General features: G+C 36.3%; 1 protein-coding gene across 2 annotated transcripts in view; it reads left to right on the top strand.

Moving 5' to 3' along the window:
- Nucleotides 1–20,336, top strand: part of STEAP2 (STEAP2 metalloreductase) — a 28,157-nt gene extending 7,821 nt beyond the window's left edge. Inside the window, exons 3-6 of one of the 2 annotated variants that reach the window (XM_054564560.1) lie at nucleotides 5,400–5,923; nucleotides 9,094–9,621; nucleotides 13,346–13,510; nucleotides 15,421–15,708. In XM_054564560.1, coding sequence (XP_054420535.1) covers nucleotides 5,432–5,923; nucleotides 9,094–9,621; nucleotides 13,346–13,510; nucleotides 15,421–15,708 — 1,473 coding nt within the window. In that variant the 5' untranslated portion in view covers nucleotides 5,400–5,431. Of the gene's footprint in view, nucleotides 1–5,338; nucleotides 5,924–9,093; nucleotides 9,622–13,345; nucleotides 13,511–15,420; nucleotides 15,709–19,663 lie in introns of those variants that run through there. The other variant, XM_054564559.1, reaches the window with a different exon arrangement.
- Nucleotides 20,337–21,227: the final 891 nt, after the last annotated feature.

The raw sequence follows: 21,227 nt of genomic DNA, 5'->3' as shown, positions 1-21,227 counted from the left end.
CATTCAAACAAACAGCAAATAGTAGTTGAACTGCACAACATTAGGGAAGTTATTCTCAAACTTTGACAAGCATTAGAATCCCCTGAGGGTTTCTTAAAACACAGATTGCTGGGCTCCAACCCCAGGGTTTCTGATTTGGGAGGTGGGGGTATGGAGGCCAGAATTTACATCCAAGCAGTTCCGCAGGGATGCCGATGCTACTAGTGGGGGAAGCCCAGTTGGACCATGGCTGCTTTGGAAACCCCATTCTAATTCGTCAAGTAGAATTGCAGTTTTGCTTCTAAGGGTTTCTAAAGGACTTAAGAACTATTTCCAAAAAATAAAATCCTAAAAGAAGAAAAACCACCTCTTCCCTCAAAGCAATTTTATACTGTCATAGATCTAAATAAACAGTTGGATTTTATTTATTTCAATACCAAGAGAATTTAGGTTATCTTTGGCAATTGAGAGGTTATGAAAATAAAATTACCACTTAAGTTATAGAAACAGAGATGGGGAGATTTGATATTTCACCTCCAGAATGTATTCACCTGAGTGTTAGGCAGACATCTACACCTGTAGGGAACTTTCCTCTCCTCTCCAGAAAGGTTTTCTCTCCATCAGGTTTAAAGGGCACTTTCATATAGGGAGCTTCTGAATGTTTAAGTCAGTGGCCCTCAGACTTGCAGACTTTGCAGACCAGTAAAATATGAAGGAGAGAGGGAGTCTTTATAGGACTGCCAACTCAAGCAACTGTTCCCACAATACTTTTATGAAAAAAGGACACTTTGTCCACAAAAAAGTAGTAAAGACTTACTCTCAGAGTAAAGGACAATTCTTTAAGTTGAATAGTTTTGTGGAAAACTTCCTAGTATGCCCATCTACTTAAAAATGTATTGAAGTATAATTGACTTAACAATATTATCTTAGTTTCAGTATTTTCCACAGTAGCTGCACCAGTTTACCTTCCCACTAACAGTGCACAAGGTTTCCTTTTTCTCCACATCCTTGCCAACACCTGATATTTTTTGTCTTGTTTTGCTAATAGTCGTTCTGATGGGTGTGAAGTGGTATCTCATTGCGATGTTGAGCAACTTTTCATGTGCCTGTTGGCTGGCTGTGTGTCTTCGCAGATAATGAAAAAATGTCTATTAAGATCTTCTGCCCATTTTTAAGTCAGATTATTTAGGGTTTTGGGGTTGTTTTTTTTTAATATTTAGTTGTTCCATGTACTTTATATTTGGTGACTTTCTATTTGGAAGCCGATGTCTTAGCACTTTTAAGGTAAGGTCACAGAAAGCCAAATTTAACTTTCAGTCCTTATAGCGTGAATGAACTTGCAGTGCACTGTCATCAACATGGCTTGAAGTAGTCCTGTGTAATTTGTTTTTATTTTTATTATTTTTATTTATTGATTTGAGGGGGGGGGGACAGAGAGATTTGTTGTTCCACTTAACTCATTCATTCAGTCATTGGTTGCTTCTTGTGCCCTGACCAAAGTTGAACCCGCCATCTTGGCGAACCAGGACAGGTCTCCAACCAATTTAGCTACCCAGCCAGGGCCAGTCCTGTGTAATTTAGAGATTATTTTGTAAGTACAGTTTTATACATATATGGATGGCTTGAGTTAAGGGAACACCATGTGGTTTTTCTGTTCCCTGATTTTCAGAGTAACTACGCTCTAATCGTACAATCTAGCTCTCAATTATATGATGATGTGAGGTTTTTTCTGCTTTTTATTCTGCTTGTCTCTTCCTAACTAGAATGTAAATTTCTTGAGTGTAAGCACCATACTTATTTTGTCCTTTATCTCTCACATACAAAGCACACAGTGGCCTCAATAAATTCACGCTGTGTCACAGAAGGGTAGATCTGTCTTTACATTACAGTCGCATCATTTCTTGTCAATGGAAATGTACACTGTAAGGTTTTTAGTATTCTTTTTTGTAAATACTAGGTAAACCTCCTTCAGATATTGACATTATTCTTTTTTTTGTAACCCCATTTTTATGGATATCAAAAGTGCTAATTAAACTCAGCTGTTAACCAAGTGATCCAAATGGTAGTTTAACAAATTAGAAATTGATTGATGAGATTTTGCTCCAGCGTCTCAGCACCAGATAGTTAGCGTAGCTTGTGGAGATGAGTTGCACTTAGGTCTGTGTACAGCCGAGTTCCCTAGGATACAGACACTTTTCTTTCTCCTTTCTTCCTCCCTCCCGCTGAAAGCAGGGTGGTCTGCAGAGTCCCCAGAAGACAAATGGGTTGCCAGCTGGGGTTCTTCAAAAGTTACCCAGCAACCATTCATGTTTTGTTCTTGTAGTATTAATAAATTCAGTTCTTCGGTTGGTTTTGATCCAAAACTGGGAATTATTTCAACATTCTATTCATTTTGTAACTAGAATTCCTAAGTGTCTAGCTCTGCTTTTACGTAAAATTATCCTAAGCTGAGACTCATATTGTAACTATTTAAAGTTAGTATTGATTTCAAAGTATATAGTTGCAGGTGACATCTGAAGATCTAGACATTTTAAAGATTCCCCATAAGATGTGTGCATTGCAGTTTTAGAATGAGCAGAGGTGGGAAGACTCCGATTTGAATCCCAGTTGGGTCACTACAAACTGCATTGTCTTAAGAAAATCACTCAAATTCTCTCAGACTGTTTCCTCATCTTCTAAATGGGCATAATACATACTCCACTACCCTTCTAGACTTTAATAAGATAACATTATATATAAAAACATTGTGAACTATTAAATAGCACACAAGCATATTTTAGCATTTTATGCCTTCAACAATACACAAATAACCCGTCTCTCAGATCCTTTACAGGCATTTTTCTTTCTTTCTCTCTCTCTCGGATACTTTAATATCCTTAAAACTATAATAAAAAGAGTCTCATTTATCAGGCCAATTTTTATTTGTAGTCACAGTCACACCATTTAAAGGTTCAGTTAGAACTTGCCATTAGAAACATAATACAAATAAGCCCCAAACCTGTTAGGATAGTCACCTAGAAATACGTATAAAAATACATAGTATAATGAGAGGCCCATAGGTGACATTATTAGGTCCAAATGTATTTTCACCTGTTCACATTCTGATTTACTGAAGGGATTAATTTGCTTCATAAAATAAGCAGATAACTGATAAATTGTTTTGCTTGTGTTTTGTTTTTAGTTTAAAAAGGCCTTGATCATCATGATTTCTAAGATTTAAAGATTTTTCAATCTTATATTTTGGGAGATGCTACAATCTCTACTCAGAAGTCAGGACTGGAGTATAGGACATTTGGGTTCCTGTGTGTGAGTCTAATAACCCTTGTACCCTTAGATAACGTATACAACTAGGGGTAAGTTGGTCAGTTCACCTTGAATTGTTGAATGAAATGATCGTTCATTAAATTACTTCTGGTTCTTTAAACTGCTCCTGAATAAACAAGATATAGCCCATAATTTCTCCAAGAGGACGTTGGTGTTTTTGTACTGCCCTGGTGCACCTGGGCCCCTCCTGGCCTTCTGGGTGCCTGGAATCACTCCACGGGGAAGCAGATAATTACCATCCCTTCCATCTTGAGAAGTGTGAAGCATATAGAATAGATTAAAAACAGTGAGCTTTTTCCTTTCCCGGGATCTGAGTTAGACTGGGTAATGCTGAGGAGTAATGATACGGCCAAAGAAGAATATACCGGTATGAGAACAACTCTCCCCGTTTCCCCCCATGCCCATAGGAAAAGCCCTTTCTTAAGTTCCTTACATACGCCCTGATGACACATGCCTTAGCTGAACTGCCTGGATTCTAATCCTGGCTCCCTCACTTTCTCTCTTATGACCTTAGAGAAATTAATTATCTTCTGCATGTCTCGGTTTCTTCATCTTCAAAATGGGCTTGACAGTCTTAGCAGCAGTCTCCTAGGGTGGTTATGGGGATTCAGTCAGTTAATGTATAAAGCACAAACAAAGCTGACAAAGATGCGCTATAAGGCGTATGAGGTAGTATTATATTGTCTTTCTACAGAATAATTTACCGGGGTTTTTTTTTGGAGTCAAGGGATGTGATCCATTTCTAGGGTAAAAAGTTAACTATTCCTGGCTCTAGTAATTTCAAATTTCATTTAGTAAAAGCCCCAAAACCACATTATTGAAATATTCTACTATCCCTGTAAAATCCATTAAATCCTCTGAAGTGACCCACATCTACTTTCAGCAGAAAAGAAATTGTGCAATGGGGAGAGAAAGGAAGACTATTTTCATTCAGTCCAATTAGCGAAACTGATTCATAGCAATCTTATTGGTATTCTTGAGCAAGTTATTATGAACATTTCAGACATTAGTCATTTACAAAAGAATTTGACAAATTTTTTTCCGGAAAGAGTAACTGCATCATATTCTATTCCACCAATGAGTAAAAGGAGAAGAAAAAGATTTTATAAGTATTGCAAAATTTAAGACTATAAACACATTACTAACGTCCTTTTCATGGAGAAGCTCTCTCTCTCAGTGATGTTATAGCATAGAGGGTGCATGATAGAAACCAAGGATATTTCATTTATCCTTTGTTATATTTTGATGACCATTCTTCTTAAGATTTTAAGTACCAAGTTTCATTTTTTAGTAGCAGATTTATCTTACTCTCATTTAATAAACTCACTCACTAGCCACTAAGGTATATAGGATAGTTTATAGACTTCACCCCTAATGACTCTAGACAGTTTGAATTTAAGTAGTTTTTTAAAAATTATTTTTATGTATTGATTTGAGAGAGAGAATCATTGATTTGTTGTTCCAACTCACTTACGCATTCACTGGTTGATTCTCTGTGCTCTGACCAGGGATCAAACCTGCAACCTTTACCATCAGGACGATGCTCTAACCAACTGAGCTACCTGGCCAGGGCTCTTTGTTTTTCTGTCTCTGTTGTCCCTTGTGTTATCACGTCCTATCATAGCCCGTTCTACCTCTAGCAGCTTTTCTGATTTGCTGCCTCTGATCTGCTGAGAAATGGGATAATCAAGCTTGTTAGAACTGTGCTTTTAAAAAGCTCTAAATGAAGACCTCCGTCTCTTCCTTTTGTGCTCTAGTGCCTTGCTGCTCAGAGGGGTCTGCAGACCAGCGGTATCAGCTCCCCTTATTAGAAATGCAGAATCTTGGGCCTCAGAACTACTGAATCAGAATCGATGTTTTAACAATGTGCACATTAAAACTTGATAAGCTCCACTTGAACATATCAACTTTGTGGCAGTTCATTTTTCTGTTTTGAGATCCTCTCTTAGCTTACAGATTGTGTCTTGCTGTGTTCTAGGTGATACAGCTTGTCGAAATATTTTACCTCTAGAAATAAGGGATATATTATGATGTCTAGAAGTGTATTAATGTTTGGTAAGAGGTAATTGATGAACATTTTATTTTCTGTCCCCTAGGATATCCCTGTGATCTTGGAAGAGTCTGTATCATGGAATCGATCTCTATGATGGGAAGCCCTAAGAGCCTCAGTGAAACTTTTTTGCCTAATGGCATAAATGGTATCAAAGATGCAAGGAAGGTCACTGTAGGTGTAATTGGAAGTGGGGATTTTGCCAAATCCTTGACCATCCGACTTATTAGATGTGGCTATCATGTGGTCATAGGAAGTAGAAATCCTAAATTTGCTTCTGAATTTTTTCCTCATGTGGTAGATGTCACTCATCATGAAGATGCACTAACAAAAACGAATATAATATTTATTGCTATACATCGAGAACATTACACCTCTCTGTGGGACCTGAGACATCTTCTTGTGGGTAAAATCCTGATTGATGTGAGCAATAACATGAGGATAAACCAATACCCAGAATCCAATGCTGAATATTTGGCTTCCTTATTCCCAGATTCGCTGATTGTCAAAGGATTTAATGTTATCTCAGCTTGGGCACTTCAGTTAGGGCCTAAGGATGCCAGCAGGCAGGTAGGTATTTTTAAATTTTATTCTTATCTGGTATTTTATAGTTATGTAGTTAAACAGATATCATATATTTAAAAACCAAATTCTGACACCCTCCACTGATTATCATTTTGAAAGCTATGTATGAGCCCCTGAAAGTTCATGTGCTGACCTTGTAGGAGCACATTTCTATTCTCAAAGTCATGTGGAAAACAGAAAATAACTTGGACTTTTTCTGTCACAACCAGCTAGCTCAAGAAAAGACAAGGTTGGCTGATTGATAAATAATGAGACACATTGCATTGAGTCTCTCCTTCCTCAAAATAGAAAAACAGCAAACACATCCTTTTGCTTTCCCTCCTTCCCTTCCAACCTTCTTTCCTCCCTCTTCTTTGTGCTTCCCTCTTCTTTTCTTGCAGCTATTTGGTAATGGTGTTCCATCTCTGTATAGAATACTATTTAATGTGTAATATAAATAGCTTTTGACGTACATACCGTTTTATTTTACATGGATTGTTCATAGAACTTATTAAAATAGTACATATTTTTTTAAGTGTAGATTTTAATCCATGTGGGGAAGATAGAGACAGATTGGATTTCTTAGGTTTTCTTTTAATCTCGGGTTCTATCTAGTTCAACTTGAAAATTAAAGCAGATGGGGTACTCCATCAATGCATTTGTGGAATGAAAGCTTTTATAAATAAACATATAAAATAGTGTACATTAAAAATCTTTCAAGCGCAGTCGGGTGGCTTGGTTAGGTGGAGCGTCCTCCCATGCACCCAAAGGTTGCCGATCCAGTCCCCAGTCAGTGCACAGGCCTCGCTTGCAGTTTGATCGCTGGTCTAGGTGTATATAGGAGGCAGCTGATCTATGTTCCTCTCTCTCTCTCACTTTCTCTCCCCGCCTTCTCTCTCTCTCAACCTTCCTCTTGCTCTAAAATCAATAAACACATCCTCAGGTGAGAATGAAATAAATAAAAATCCTTTTCAAGGTGTGGTAATACATTATAATTAAGCATGATGATAAAATACCTTAATTATTTTGTCCCTAAAGACAGTTGATTAAGGACCTTAGAAAATAAATTTAAGCCCTAGCTGGTGTGGTTCAGTTGGTTGGAGCATCATCCCCACAACTACAATGTCGCAGGTGCAGTTTCTGGCCAGGGCACATAGCTAGGTTTTGGACAGACACCTGGTCCCAGCGTGGGTATGTGCGACTGCGGCCCGGACGCGGCTGGTTCCGGTGCGGCGTGGGTTCCCCAACTGGGTGCTGACAGAGGCAACCTCACATCGATGTGTTTCTCTCTCCCTTCCTTTCTCTCTAAGAGCAATGAAAAAAGTCCTCAAGTGAGGATAAAAAAAGTGTATTAATACAAGTTAAAATAAATTTAAGTATTGTATCAGCGTATGCTGCGTATCAGTCTCGATAACAAATTTCAAGTCTTTCGTTTTATTCTAGTGAAAGAATATGTATTTCCCAACTTTCCTAGAAGCTATTTCTGAACAGTTTTTTCCTTTTGCGTACCCAACAAAGTGTAGCAATGGGTACAGACTAAACTAGGGATGAACTTGAATGTAATCCTTTGCCCATATTTGTGATAATCTTTATTCTTTAACAACAAAAAATTGTGGAACAATGATTTAATCCAAAGTGAGCTACAGAAATAATTTCATTTGTATTTCATAGTCCTCATGTCCTTGTTATGAATGTTTGATTTATATTTTTAGGTTTATTATAAAATTTCATAATTTATTTTTTCAGTAAATATTGTAAAAAGAAAAAAGTTTACTTCACCATTGTCACAAATTGATTTAGAATGCTTTTTCTTATTTCTTTGTTATATCGGTATTGTTCCTCGCTCCATTTTAGAAGTTCACAAACATTTTTTAATAGCATAGACTTTGCCACCTATGTGCCTATACTAGGTAAAATTAATAATCCAAAGAGCTTTACACTGTGAGCATAATGTACATAGATTTAGATGCAAATCCATTTCAGTGTGGGCTGTTCTAGAATCCTTATATAAGCATCTTCAGGGATGGATCTATTTAGGAATTTGTTTTCCCCAAACATTACTCAGAAACTTAATAGCAGTATTTTTCAAGCCCTAAGTGAGATGACCTACTCCAGCAGTGAATTTGGTGCTCAAAAAATATTTGTTGAATTCTCATCGGTAGGTATATCTGAGAGGTTTTGGTCGTTTGGAAGCTCACCCTCACCCCCACTCACCACATCATTAGTGTTCATACAGAGCTAACACCTCAGTGCTAGAAAACGGTGGTTGATTTACTTTTTAAATGATAATTTAATCATTTAAATGATTAAAAGCCTCATAATACCATTTTTTCCCTCTCCAGGGATAGAATCATCATTCAAAGATGAAAGAATCTCATATTCTGACCAATGAAATAATATACTTGAGATGGTGTTTTAGAGATACTTGGCCAATTGGTTTCTAAGCCAAAAGATAAATTTTATAAATAATACAGCATCATGATATAATTTAGAGGATTTCATTGCAAATTCAGTCTACAGTCCATGCCCACCTTTTCTCTTGCTGAGTATCTGTAAAGGGTGGTGCTTGTAATCACTCCACTAGGCAGAATCACTACAGTCCAACAACTAAATATTATCCAGGAAAGCTTGGAGAGCCAGCCCCACCCTGTTCCCTGTGGGAGAGAGCGAGCTGGAGGCAGGAAGGGCTCGGCCAGCAGCTCAAAGTCCACCCCGCCCCCACTGAGGGGAGACCTTAAGTGGCCAGTGCCACTGAACCACATGGTCTAGAAACCTTTCTTTCCTCCTGCCTTCCTTCCCCTGAGGACTGCCTGATCTGAGGTTCTACATTTTTTTGCTTTTTTTTTTTTTTGCATTTTATTTTCATGTCATCTCAGGTAGCTCAGACTTTGTTGTTTTTAAAGACACTATTTTAATCTATTAATACGTAATAAATTAATAAATGCTTTATCTCCTTATTTTTTTGCATCACTTTCGGCCATCACAAGTGATGTTCCATGGATGAAGTGCAGCATGAGATCACTACCTTTTCTTTTGAGAATTAGTTTTTTTTTATATGCAGTTCAGAATATGCAGAGCTATTCCTTAATGTTTACAGGATTGGTTCTTTTTTAATATATATAATCTTTATAATATAAGCAACAATAGTAATGATGTGTATTCTGTTTTTGCTGCAGGTTTATATTTGCAGCAACAATATTCAAGCTCGACAACAGGTTATTGAACTTGCCCGGCATTTGAATTTTAATCCCGTTGACTTGGGATCATTATCATCAGCCAGGGAAATTGAAAATTTACCTTTGCGACTATTTACTCTCTGGAGAGGGCCAGTGGTGGTAGCCATAAGCCTGGCCACATTTTTCTTTCTTTATTCCTTTGTCCGAGATGTGATACATCCATATGCTAGAAACCAGCAGAGTGACTTCTACAAGATTCCTATTGAGATTGTGAATAAAACCTTGCCTATAGTTGCCATTACTTTGCTGTCACTGGTGTACCTAGCAGGTCTCCTAGCAGCTGCTTATCAACTTTATTATGGTACCAAGTATAGGAGATTTCCACCCTGGTTGGAGACCTGGTTACAGTGTAGAAAACAGCTTGGATTACTAAGTTTTTTCTTCGCTTCAGTCCATGTTGCCTACAGCCTCTGCTTACCAATGAGAAGGTCAGAAAGGTACTTATTTCTCAACATGGCTTATCAACAGGTATGGAATGTGTTTGTTATTCATCTGATGCTTAATATAATTTAAAGTGTACAATTAAAAATAGGGAACAACTTTGCATACCTTGGTATATTTAGGGCAGGTAAAGTCTTGTTTTTTAAACAATGTTTCTGCAAAAGAATTATGTGGCTAATGCAAAATCATGTAGGGTAAAAGCTGCAATCATCCCTTTCTTTGCAGAGTAAAAGCAGAGAAATAAAAGATTGGATTTTTTCCTTCCTTTTTTAATAAAATTATTGCAGTGACTGCTTTCAGTACTGAACAGTTCATTATTTTAGTGTTTTGTAAATTGACTATGTTCCATGAAATGTTAAAGCAATTCTTAGTAAATGAATACAATAAAATTAGAATCAGGGAAAACAGAAAAGGAAGTCAAGATCAGGAGACATATCAGATCTGTCCAGAAAAAGTACAGCCATTGTTAATATAACAAGAATGGCTTGTAAAACATTGATGTAGCCTGGCAGCCAAGGAGAGTGGGCTGGAATGTGCGTGCCTGAACAGTGATGACTTCACTGCACTAGTCAGTGGAGGCAGTAGATGTTGAGTGAGTATGTACTGTGTCACCCTAGCATTCAAAATGACTGGTGAGCAGAGCAATGAATCTGCATAAAATTTTGTGTTATGCTTGAACACTCCTCTGTGGAAACTACTCAAATGATTCAGAAGGCCACAGCTATGGGCAACTGGTGATTGGCAGCTTCATCACAACATGCCCGGTCATGCATTATGTCTCGTGCAGAGTTTTTTGGTGAAACATCAAATCACCCAGGTGACTCAGCCCTGCTACTTCTGGTTTTTCCCAAAGCTAAAATCACATTTGAGCGGGAAGACATTTTAGACTATTGATGAGATTCAGGAAAATATGACAGGGCAACTGATGATGACTGGGAGAAGTGTGTGAGGTCCCAAGGTGCCTGCTTTGAAGGGGACTGAGGCATCATTGTCCTATGTACAGTATTTCTTGTATTTTCTATCTTCTTCAATAAATGTCTCTTTTTCATAGCCCATGGCCAAATACCTTCTGGACAGACCTTTTACACTTTTACACTTATAAAGTTTTTTTAATCAAAAGTGAAAAAGATAGTAGTTACTTAGATGAAGATTTTCTAGTTCTTAGCTCAAGAAAATCTCAAGGAGAGCTCTGTGGAATGAACTTAAGGATGGTGTAGACTATGATTTCCTCGGTAATTCCCATTCAGCAAATTTAAGATAAAGTTCTCTGATGTAGAATTTCTAAATGAAAGCCGAGGACACTGCACCAAAAGAAGTGTGTAGAAGCTTTTTTTTAAAATAAGGAACCATGACATTATGGTTCAAATATGTAGAATTTAGCACATAATGTGTTGTTTCAACAACTTTAACCTAAAATAATTTGAAAAAAATTAATACATTAATGTTTTTTAAGCCATTCTTTCCCCCAAAATACTACTTCTCTTAACTGAATACTGAGGCTTTGATATCTGCTCTGCCAGCTTTCTCCCTGCTTCAAGACATTTGCTCAGATCTTACCTCCTTAATGAGGCCTGCACTTTAAATTCTAGTCCCAACTCAAGCCCCCAGAAACTCCCATGCCTCTTACTCTGCTCTACTTTCTCTTGTCAAGAGCTATTTACCACCTTTTAACACCTTTATGTTTTCCTTGTTTGTGATATTTTGTTGTCTGCCTTCCTTCATCAGAATGTAATGCTGAACAAACTCAAAAGTCTGGAGGCTTTGCGAGAAATAAATGAGAGAGATTTATTCAAGGGTCTTGGAGTTTTCAAACTGGGAATGCAGCTAGGCAAAAACCCAAAGAAGAAAAGTTAAGAGTTCTTATAGTAAAAAGTGTATTCTTGAGAATTACCAATCCTGCATTCTTAGCCCTAGGATTGGTTCAGAACAGTTACCAGTCCGAGGTCAGCAGCCAGCCTGACAGATAGCAGGTGGTCTAGAAGAGGGGCACCCGAGGTCGGGGTCAGGCCCTGGGGGTCTGGAAAATGGATATCAGGTGGATGCATACAAAAGTCCTTCAGGGGGTAATCAGGTGGCCTGGGTAAGTGAGCCCTTCAGTGGCTAATTAGAGGGTTACCTGGAGGTCCAGGTGTGTATCCAGGCATTAATGCAGCACTGGAAAGTTCGAGAAAGTTTAAGTTCCCAGGCTACTTAGAACAAGAATGGAGTCTTTCCTCAGGCCACAATCTTCATCATATTAATAGTTTTAGCAGCTTGGCTAAAATTACTCCATTTTATGTTTCCTGTCTTCACTCTCTACTCAGTAAGTTCATGAGAAGAGGGATCTTTGTCCATTTTTTTCACTGATCCATGCCTAATGCCTAAAATTCTGCCTGGTACATAGTAGACACTCTGAAAGCTTATTTATGGAATGAAGGAATGAACTGGGAGGGCAGGTAGATCCAGGTTGTAACCTTTGGGTCTACCAAGGTATGCTGTTGTTCTGTATTGCTGTACAGAAATCCAAGGAGATAGGAAGAGCTTTTTTTCTTCAGAGGAACTCTCAGGGCCAAATGGCTAAGCTCTAGCTTTTCTTGGTTTTAATTTCAAGTACGTTTGGTTCACTGGAACTGGACAACGGTAAGCTGGTGTTAAATTAAAATCTATTTTCCATGAATAGATTCTTAAAGCTTTAGCCTAAGGAGTCTAATCTTTGATTTATACTCTGATATTGTTTGCATGTAAATGGACTATTCTAAAAGTAGCCCTAAGCAGAATACCATACATTCAGAGTTAACGAAGTCTGACTTAATTATATATGCATTATCAATATAAAGGAAATACACTTGGAAAAGTATTGTATAGAAATGAGGCAATTGGACAGTTGGAAAAGTATATTAAATAATAAGGCAATGCAAGTAGACAGATATTTGCATACAGTTGAGTTTTATCCTCAGGAAAATCTCAGCTTCCTGTGGAAAAGAAGTTAAGAAGGAAGATAAATAAACATATAAATATTCTTGATGTGAAAAATAACATACAGAAGTAGTTTAGAAATTCCCTTCCTGGATTCTAAGTTGAACTAAGTCCAGAATATACCCAAAATATTTAATCAAGTATAAACCAACTTATGAAAGTACCTCAGAACTAAATCTAACTGCCAATATTTCTTCTGGGTCACCCTGAAACCAACCCCTCAGCATTTTATGGTCTTAGGACACCAGAGTCCCTATAACCATGATGCACTGCAAATGTAATGATATGTCCTGGCGGGGTTGCTAAATTAGTTGTAGCATCTGGTACATGAGAAGGTTACGGGTTCGATTCTCGGTCAGGGCACATACCTAGGTTGAGCGTTCAATCCCCAGTCAGGGAGCATATGGGAGGCAGGTGATTGATGTTTCTTTCTCTTCTCTCTCTCTCCCTTCCCCTCTCTCTAAAATCAATGAACATATCCTCGGGTGAGGATTAAAAAATAACGACCAAACAACAACAAAAAATAAATGTGATGACAGGTTTACCCACTCTTCTCACAAGTATGCAAAGACGGAGAGACTCTTAGTCCTCTTTTCTATGTAACACTCCGTTCTCTTTCTCCCACGCCTGGAATAATACCATCCAGTAACAGGTTCTCTGTACCAGTTTGTTAAGTTGAACTAATACAACTTCAATATGTCCATATGTGACGTGTTCTTATGCTAAGAGTGAACTCTGTGCTGAATCAGTTAACTTTCTACCAAATAAAGGAAAGTCACATTTGCTCTCTTGTTAGGTACATGCAAATATTGAAAACTCGTGGAATGAGGAAGAAGTTTGGAGAATTGAAATGTATATCTCCTTCGGCATAATGAGCCTGGGCTTACTCTCCCTCCTGGCAGTCACCTCCATCCCTTCAGTGAGCAATGCTTTAAACTGGAGGGAATTCAGTTTCATTCAGGTACGTGGGGTTTTGTTTGTGGTTTTGTACGTGGGGTGAAGGAACGGGCTGCATAGAATTTGTGTGAAGTGTGGTTGAGTTTTAGGTATGCTCCTTATAAAAAGAGTGCCTGTGGAAACTGTGTTTATGCATGTAAGCTTGGGGGACACGTTGCTGGACGCTGGCTTAGGGCCATTCTGATTAGTAAGTGAAAGACCAGTGTAGGAATTGACTGGAAGGCTTTGATAGCATTGCCTGCTATGCTACAGATAAAGGTAATTTTAATAAGAAAAAATAGTGAGCTTAGGATGAGTTTAGTGCCAAAAGCCAATTTATTATTAGCCAAATGAACGAGGAATTATTTTATGTTTTGAGTCATCTTGATTTGACCAGAAAAATCTCATTAATTTGAATTAAAGTGAAGTTCAGTCGAATATTTTAAAAGAAATGTGTGTGTGCACACACAAACACAACCAGTGGCACACCAGGTAACTACGTTAATAAACTATGACAAGCAGCCAGCCTTTTGACCTTGTTAGTATGTATTTATTTTATAAGCTATCTACATATGTATAGGAGTGTCTCCAAAGGGGCTTCAAAACCCCATTGATCTTTGATAAGTTGAATATTCACCTCCATTTATTGTTATTTAATAAATTTGCATATTTAAAAATATGTAACTCACACCTAGACCCTACCTATATTATCACAAAATCAGTATTGGCCATATCCAAGTGGTTTACAGCACCATGATGCCAATGAGTATTATTTGGTGATACACCAAATTTGGGGAGTTTTGCCTATTTGCTTGAGAATTTTTGTTTTTATTTTTATTTTTTTATGTTTAAATTATCTAAAAATCTCTCCCAGCTGCCAGTTTAATCGCAGCAAAAAGAAACAGAAGACCCTCTGTTGAAAGGTGCTAGATGGGTGCAAATCATCATTATACATTTAGATGAGTAATTGGCAAACAACAATTTTCTGCTAGAGTTTTGATCTTTTCCCATTGAAGTTAGGTGTTATGTCATTCTGTGGATGTAGTATTACATTTATGTAACACACTATTTCTCAAAGTAAGCAATGGAACATAATAATTTAGGGAACCAGGAATGCTGACCTTTTAGATTTTAACCTGTTAACTTTTTAACTGAAGTGCTGTTAATAAGGTCATTTAATAAGGTCACTTAAGCCACATGTTTGCAATGCTGTTTATATTACATATTAATATGTAAGATTTTTCATATTTACTTTCAGCTAGACTGTACATATGCATGTGTGCATGCCCCCATGAGAATGCTCTTCAGCATTTAATTTTATTATATATATGTATGCATACATTTGTAAATACACTCATTTTTTCTAATATACACAACTGGCAGAAATCCACATTTCATGAACTTCATGAAAGAAGTTCAGCAGTTTTTATCAACACCCTTAAGGTAAAGCCAGATGTTTTAATCAGCAATCCTACCATAAGAAATCAATTCTAAGGAAATAAACCAAAATATAGAAAAGGGTTTAAAGTGACATTATTTATAATTGAGGAAAGCTGGAAACGGAGTAAATGATCAATGAAAGGAATGGTCATATACATTATAGATAGCACATCCATTCAATGGAATATAATACATCATTAGAGTCATGTTTTTATACTTAATGACATGAGGAAAAAGTGCTTCATATAATAAATGAAATAATCAGAATATTAAATTATATACAGTATGGTTTTATTTGTGTAAAATAAAGCAAGCATATAAATATATATGAAAATGTTTAATTGTTTAATTTAGTAGAGAACAAAAAGTAGCCCAACAATTTAAGATAAAATAGTTTTATCAAAATATAAACATGGTAGAGTGGGATAGGTTTGTTTATGAATTTGAATAATTTATTTCTTATTCTTTGCTTTTTTCTTTTTCCTCTGCTTGAAGTCTACACTAGGTTATGTTGCTCTGCTCATAAGCACTTTCCACGTTTTAATTTATGGATGGAAACGAGCTTTTGAAGAAGAGTACTACAGGTTTTATACACCACCGAACTTTGTTCTTGCTCTTGTTTTGCCCTCAATTGTAATCCTGGGTAAGAGCATTTTACTTCTTCCATGTATAAGCCAAAAGCTAAGAAGAATTAAAAAAGGCTGGGAAAAGAGCCAATTTCTAGAAGAAGGTATTGGAGGAGCAGTTCCTCACCTCTCACCAGAGAGGGTCACGGTAATGTGATGGTAAATGGTGCTCGCGGAGGCCATAAAGCATTCTTACTCATGCCATTACTTTTATGACTTTCTCTGTGTTCAGTTGCCAGCACACTGTCAAATTGCTCTGGGCTGAAACTTGTTTCGTGTGATCTCAGCCAAATAGTGGTAGAATTTTCTCCAGATTAATTTTCACAGATGTCATTTGTGAAAATACAAGTTTCTGTAGTTATTGTTGAAATTTAGGTATTTTTTTTTTGTTTTGCACAACTCTGACATTGTTATTTTAACAAACTGAATTCCACAGTCAGGCAAAAATATTTATAGTTAATAATATAGATACCATATAATGTTAAAAACACTTTGCAAACCAGCAGAATTTTAAGTTTTAATATAATTCAATAGGTAAGTTTTTTCTGAAGCCCAAGTAAGGTTTTAATGATTATCCAGTGTAAGAAATAGAAATACATAATCATATATTTTTTAAAGAAAGGACACATTACCTTAGCATTTAGATAAGGGTACATAGTAATATTCCTATACTTCTCTCATAAGATAGGATTTGAAAAATGTCACTAATTTTGTGAATGAATGTGATTATGTGAATACAAACTAAAAATACAAATTGAACCTGAAATTATATTTAAAATACATTGGAGACATGAAAGATATACTGATAATGCGTACCTCATGAAAGATTTTCTTCTTTATCTTGTTACAAAGCAGTCCCATTAGAATATTAATGTGTTGTCAGGGAGAAGACTGTAATACTTGGGCTATAAAACTGATTTTTCTAATACAGTACCAATCCTGGAAATCTTATCATTGTTCCTAGTTAGAAGGAGAGTATTAGGTTTACACGCATGTAGTTGTCAACTGGCGTATGTTGTTGCAGCTTAGCCAGTCACCACTCTCTATGGTGTAGGATTCTACAGAAGTTCATTGAGGGGTTATAACATGCCATGAACTGCCCTGGGCACTTTACTTGTATTATCCCATTTAATACTTAAAATAATCCCATGACAGAGCTAGTTATCCTCATTTTACATAGGAGAAACTGAAGGCTAGGAAGTTACGTATTTTGCCCAAGGTCATGGAATTAGTGGCAGAGCTAGCATTCAAGTCCAGGCAGTAATTTGCCAGAGGATGTGATTTTAACCACCAGGCTGCCTGGCCCCTGCTCCATCCGCATGCACTATATTCATGATGATGCCAATCTATATCCTTTCTCTTTTGTATAAAGGCATTGGGATCCTTGAGAGTGAGTTGTGGTTATGAAACTGTGGGATGATCCACAATGACTTACCTTGGGGGAGAATCTTGCCTGGGACATGACCCTGGAGACCCATGGCAGCCCATATGCCTCTCAGTGCAGTGAGGGACACCGGCAGAGGTAGGACCATGGCAGTTTTAATAAATGGTCCTACAGAAGCTTAAAAAGTCCTTGGAGGTTGCTTATCTCCTTTTCTCTTCTTGAGAAGTCCTCCTGCGTGCTCAACCATTCATTTGGGATCAGTTTGCAAGCATGAAGGATATAGGGTAAGTTAATTATAAATCTACTCTAGAGACATACAACCATACAAATTATTCATAAATGTTTTCAGTGCTGACGTCCCACATTAAAATCGCATTTTATTCAAATTTTGGTTAGAATGCCCTACATTTTTGTCCCATGTGCTCTTTCCTATTAAAATAAAAATTGCAGACAAGGTAATATTATATGCATTCCTCTGAAATTATAACATTTCTAAACTTATACCCTCTGAAGTACTACTGAATCCAGCTGCTAAAAATAAAAAGACTTGTACTCAGCGGAGGCTGCCTTTTCCACCAGTGGCTCTTTCCCTACCACGCATTATTTCAGTTGGTAAATCACTCATGACTCTAATGTTCCTGATGAATTTTAAATAGCTTTTACTTTTCAGCTGAGTTCCCCATTTTCTTTAATGATAGTCTTCCCCTCTTGACAATCACTTACTTGGTAGTTCTTAGTGGGAATTCAGTTGGATGATAACTTTTAAAGGTAAACACCTGTAAACTATTATAGTGGACTAGTGAAATTAACAGCCTATTTTCAATACTTTCTTGTTCCTTAAGTTTTACTGTCTTAAGACTATGTTCACCATTTAATGTGAAAACGCAATGAAGTATTTTTAAAAGGTAGATAACTATTGAAGTATATTGTTGCACATACATGTTAAGTAGCCAAAAATATAAATAGCTATTAGAGATAAATGCATTCTTTAAAAATATGAAAAAAACAAAGTTTATGAAAATGTATATAAAATATAACTTGTTTCAAATGCTATTTCCTTTTCTCCTTTACAAAGATGAAATCGATTTTGAAGCTTTAGAATAAATGTAATATATTCATTATAATTCTAAATATTTAAAAGCCTTTCTAAAGTGCAAAAATATTGACTTTATTACTTTATTTAATTGACTTTTAATATCTTTATCTTACTATTTCCCATGTGATTGTTTTTCTTCATCACTGTTTTTCATAATTATTTTTTTTAAATCATTACTCTGGCCTCAGAAGTAGGACTGAATTCTTTTCTTGCTAGATGTGAAAAAGTGGTGGATACTTTGAAGTAACAGAGATTTGTTTTCTAATCTGTATTTTGAGAAGTGCCCCTGAGAAAATGATAAGAATGTAGAAAATATATCCAGTCTTAATCCTATGCAAAAAAAAAAAAAAACCTAGTAATTTTTTCCTAAGAAGAAAATATCCCTAGACTGAATCAATCATGCTACTTAGCTTTTTTGTGCAGATGTCTTACGTTTCCTCTATTAATAATTTTTAAAGTCATGTTTTAATATGAATATATTCATGCTGGCATATATTTTTCAAACATACATGGAAATTTAGCTGAGATTGTCTACATGTAGAGATTTTTATTTAAATTTTAAAATATTTTAAACTATGAATAAATTATATTTATAGGTATTTATCAGAGATGATTATTTTGTGCTACATACGGGATTGGCTAATGAGCTCCAGTGTTAAACTACTTGATTATTTTCTTATAAATTGGCGTAATCCTGACTTGATTAAGGAATTTTGCTTTTGAAATTAATTTGATAATAGTAACATAAGGTATATTCATACAGCCAAATTATTAAAACAATTTGTATAAAAGGGCTTCAAGAATACATCATGTCCAATTTTTGTATTTATCTCCTATGTAATATGATAAAACCCTAATTCTTCTTAATTGCCTTTAGCCATTAAACTATTTCATAATAAATTCTGTACAGAGAGTTCCCCCTAAAAGAGATTTATTTGTGAAACTTAACGTTTCTTATGTGATATTTTAAATGAAGTACCATAAATGTAATTTGTAAGTATTTCTTTAGGAATACTATAAATACTGAACCTGTGTCAGCTTATAAAATCTGTTTTGAAATAAGTATTTAAAGAGCTTAAAATGTTATGTTGAAATTATTTTGTAAATTCATGACTTACAGTAGTGCTACACATGGTATAGCTCACATTGTCCAGTGTTAAGATTAATATTTGTGATATGTCATCAAGAAAAGGAGATGCTCCTCCTTCGATTGATTGTAAGGCAGTAAGCCAGTAAAACAAATTCTGGTATATATTCAGTATATGTAATTGCTGTAAATGAAACTGTAGTGATTTTAGTGGAAACACAATCTGTTTTTACCATTGAACAGTAAATTTTACAGGAATGGAAAGGTTCTTCAATTTTTTTATGTGAAAAATTATAAAGTGCTAATATTCTGTCCATATGATAACCAAGAAAAATGTTTAAGTTCAGCCTAAAACAAATACATACTGAGACTGTTAGTTTTCCAAATCATTGGATTTCCATCGTGCCATCATTCAAAATTAGGGCAGGCTAAGTGGGTACTCCCAGGGACTAGACAGACTAAGTTAAATCACCAAAGCAGGTACTTTTGTATGATTTCCAAAATGCCGACTTCTAGGAAATATTCTCTTAAGATTTTCCTTAAAGGTTTTCCATAGTTTTTCAGATATTCAATCTGAACAGGAACTGGAAGTTTTCTCCCAACGTCTAGTTACGCTATTTCTTTAAAAGCGGCTTTCCATCAAATTCCTCAGCTGCCCTTGCAGTCAGGTATTCCCGTGTGACTTAGTGTTCAACGGCCAGACGTAGGGGGAATGGATGAATGACTTCCCGGAATGGAAGTCTCTTCAAAGGAAACCATGTGTTCTTTATCTTATTCTCCCATCTTGCTGTCAGAATTGTGGGCGCTTTGGCATATCCAAGAGGACCAAGGCCGCACACTACGGAAAGGATGTTAGAGACTAAAAAGATCTTGACTACTTCACTACTTGGAATGTCTTTTCCTATACTTAAGCCATTGTAAATTTGAGTTTCTTTATATGAAGTCACAATCAATCCATTCTGGCTTCTGTTTTTTGTCATGATACCGTTTTACACTGTTTGAATGAACTAGAATGCAATAATTCTTACCTTTAAAAGTTTTTAAAGGATAATGTGCAGTTCACATTAGAATTGATTTTCCATTGTAAATTAATTATACTCATCTTCTTGCCTTGATCCTTGATTAGATATTTTGTATATGCTTAGACAGGTCTTCTTTGTAACTGTGTGATAGATATTTGCTAAGACTCTGTAATCTCCAAATTATCGCTGTCAAATTACATGCCATGTTTTTATATCATTCTCATAGATCTGCCTTATAAATAAAAAGCACTATTTAATGTGTTTTAACTTCTTCTTTGAAGTGTTGTATACAAACAAATTTTTCTTTTTTACTGAATAATAGTTCCAATATTTAATGGAGGCCATGAAATACTTTTCTGTATCTTTTTAGAAGCATCAAAAAAGAAATACATGTAATAGCTTTGGAGTCTTGGGGTTTTGTAACAAGTTTTCGCCAAAGTAGTCATTTAGAAAAACATCTATCTAGTGAGTTGGTATGCTTAAAATTATACCTTTTCACTAGCATTCATTATGTTTTCTCTTTAACCATGACTCAACACAATATTCAAGCCATATTCTCTAAGCTCCCTGAGAGCAGGAACTCTGTCTGCCTTATTTACTAGTGTATTTCCATTGACTAATGCAGGATGGTCCTACAGATACTAACAGGACAGTATAATGAGTATTGATTCATCCTTATTCATTATGTTATTTATCACCCCACATCCATGCAGCCAGGCCTGCAGTGCTCCTGCCCACACCGCTTCCCATCACCGTCCCTAACTCTCGCCTGGCCCCCTGGCCGGTGGCCTGGAGCTGCCCTGTGGTGCCAGAGTGGAGTCACTGCTACTGTGTCACTTTCATTATCACCACCACAGCCACACTACTGTATTGAGAAGGAGAAACCAACCTTGGCACCTCTGCAGTGTCTGTGGAGGCTCAGCTTCCCTCGAAGCTGCCTGGGAATGTGTGGGTGTTAATGTCCTGAAAGTAGAATTGCCAGGTGAAATACAGGACGCTTAGTTACATTTGAATTGCAGAAAATCAATGAATAACTTTTTAGTGTAATTCTGTTACTAATATTGCATGGGAATATTTATTTGTTTGT

This window comes from Pteronotus mesoamericanus, unplaced genomic scaffold (assembly GCF_021234165.1).
Source record: "Pteronotus mesoamericanus isolate MK-2021 breed Mesoamerican mustached bat unplaced genomic scaffold, CSHL_Meso_final scaffold_85, whole genome shotgun sequence".
NCBI lineage: Eukaryota > Metazoa > Chordata > Mammalia > Chiroptera > Mormoopidae > Pteronotus > Pteronotus mesoamericanus.
The sequence above is the reverse complement of the archived record's forward strand: the minus strand, read 5'-3'. Positions and strand labels throughout refer to the sequence as shown.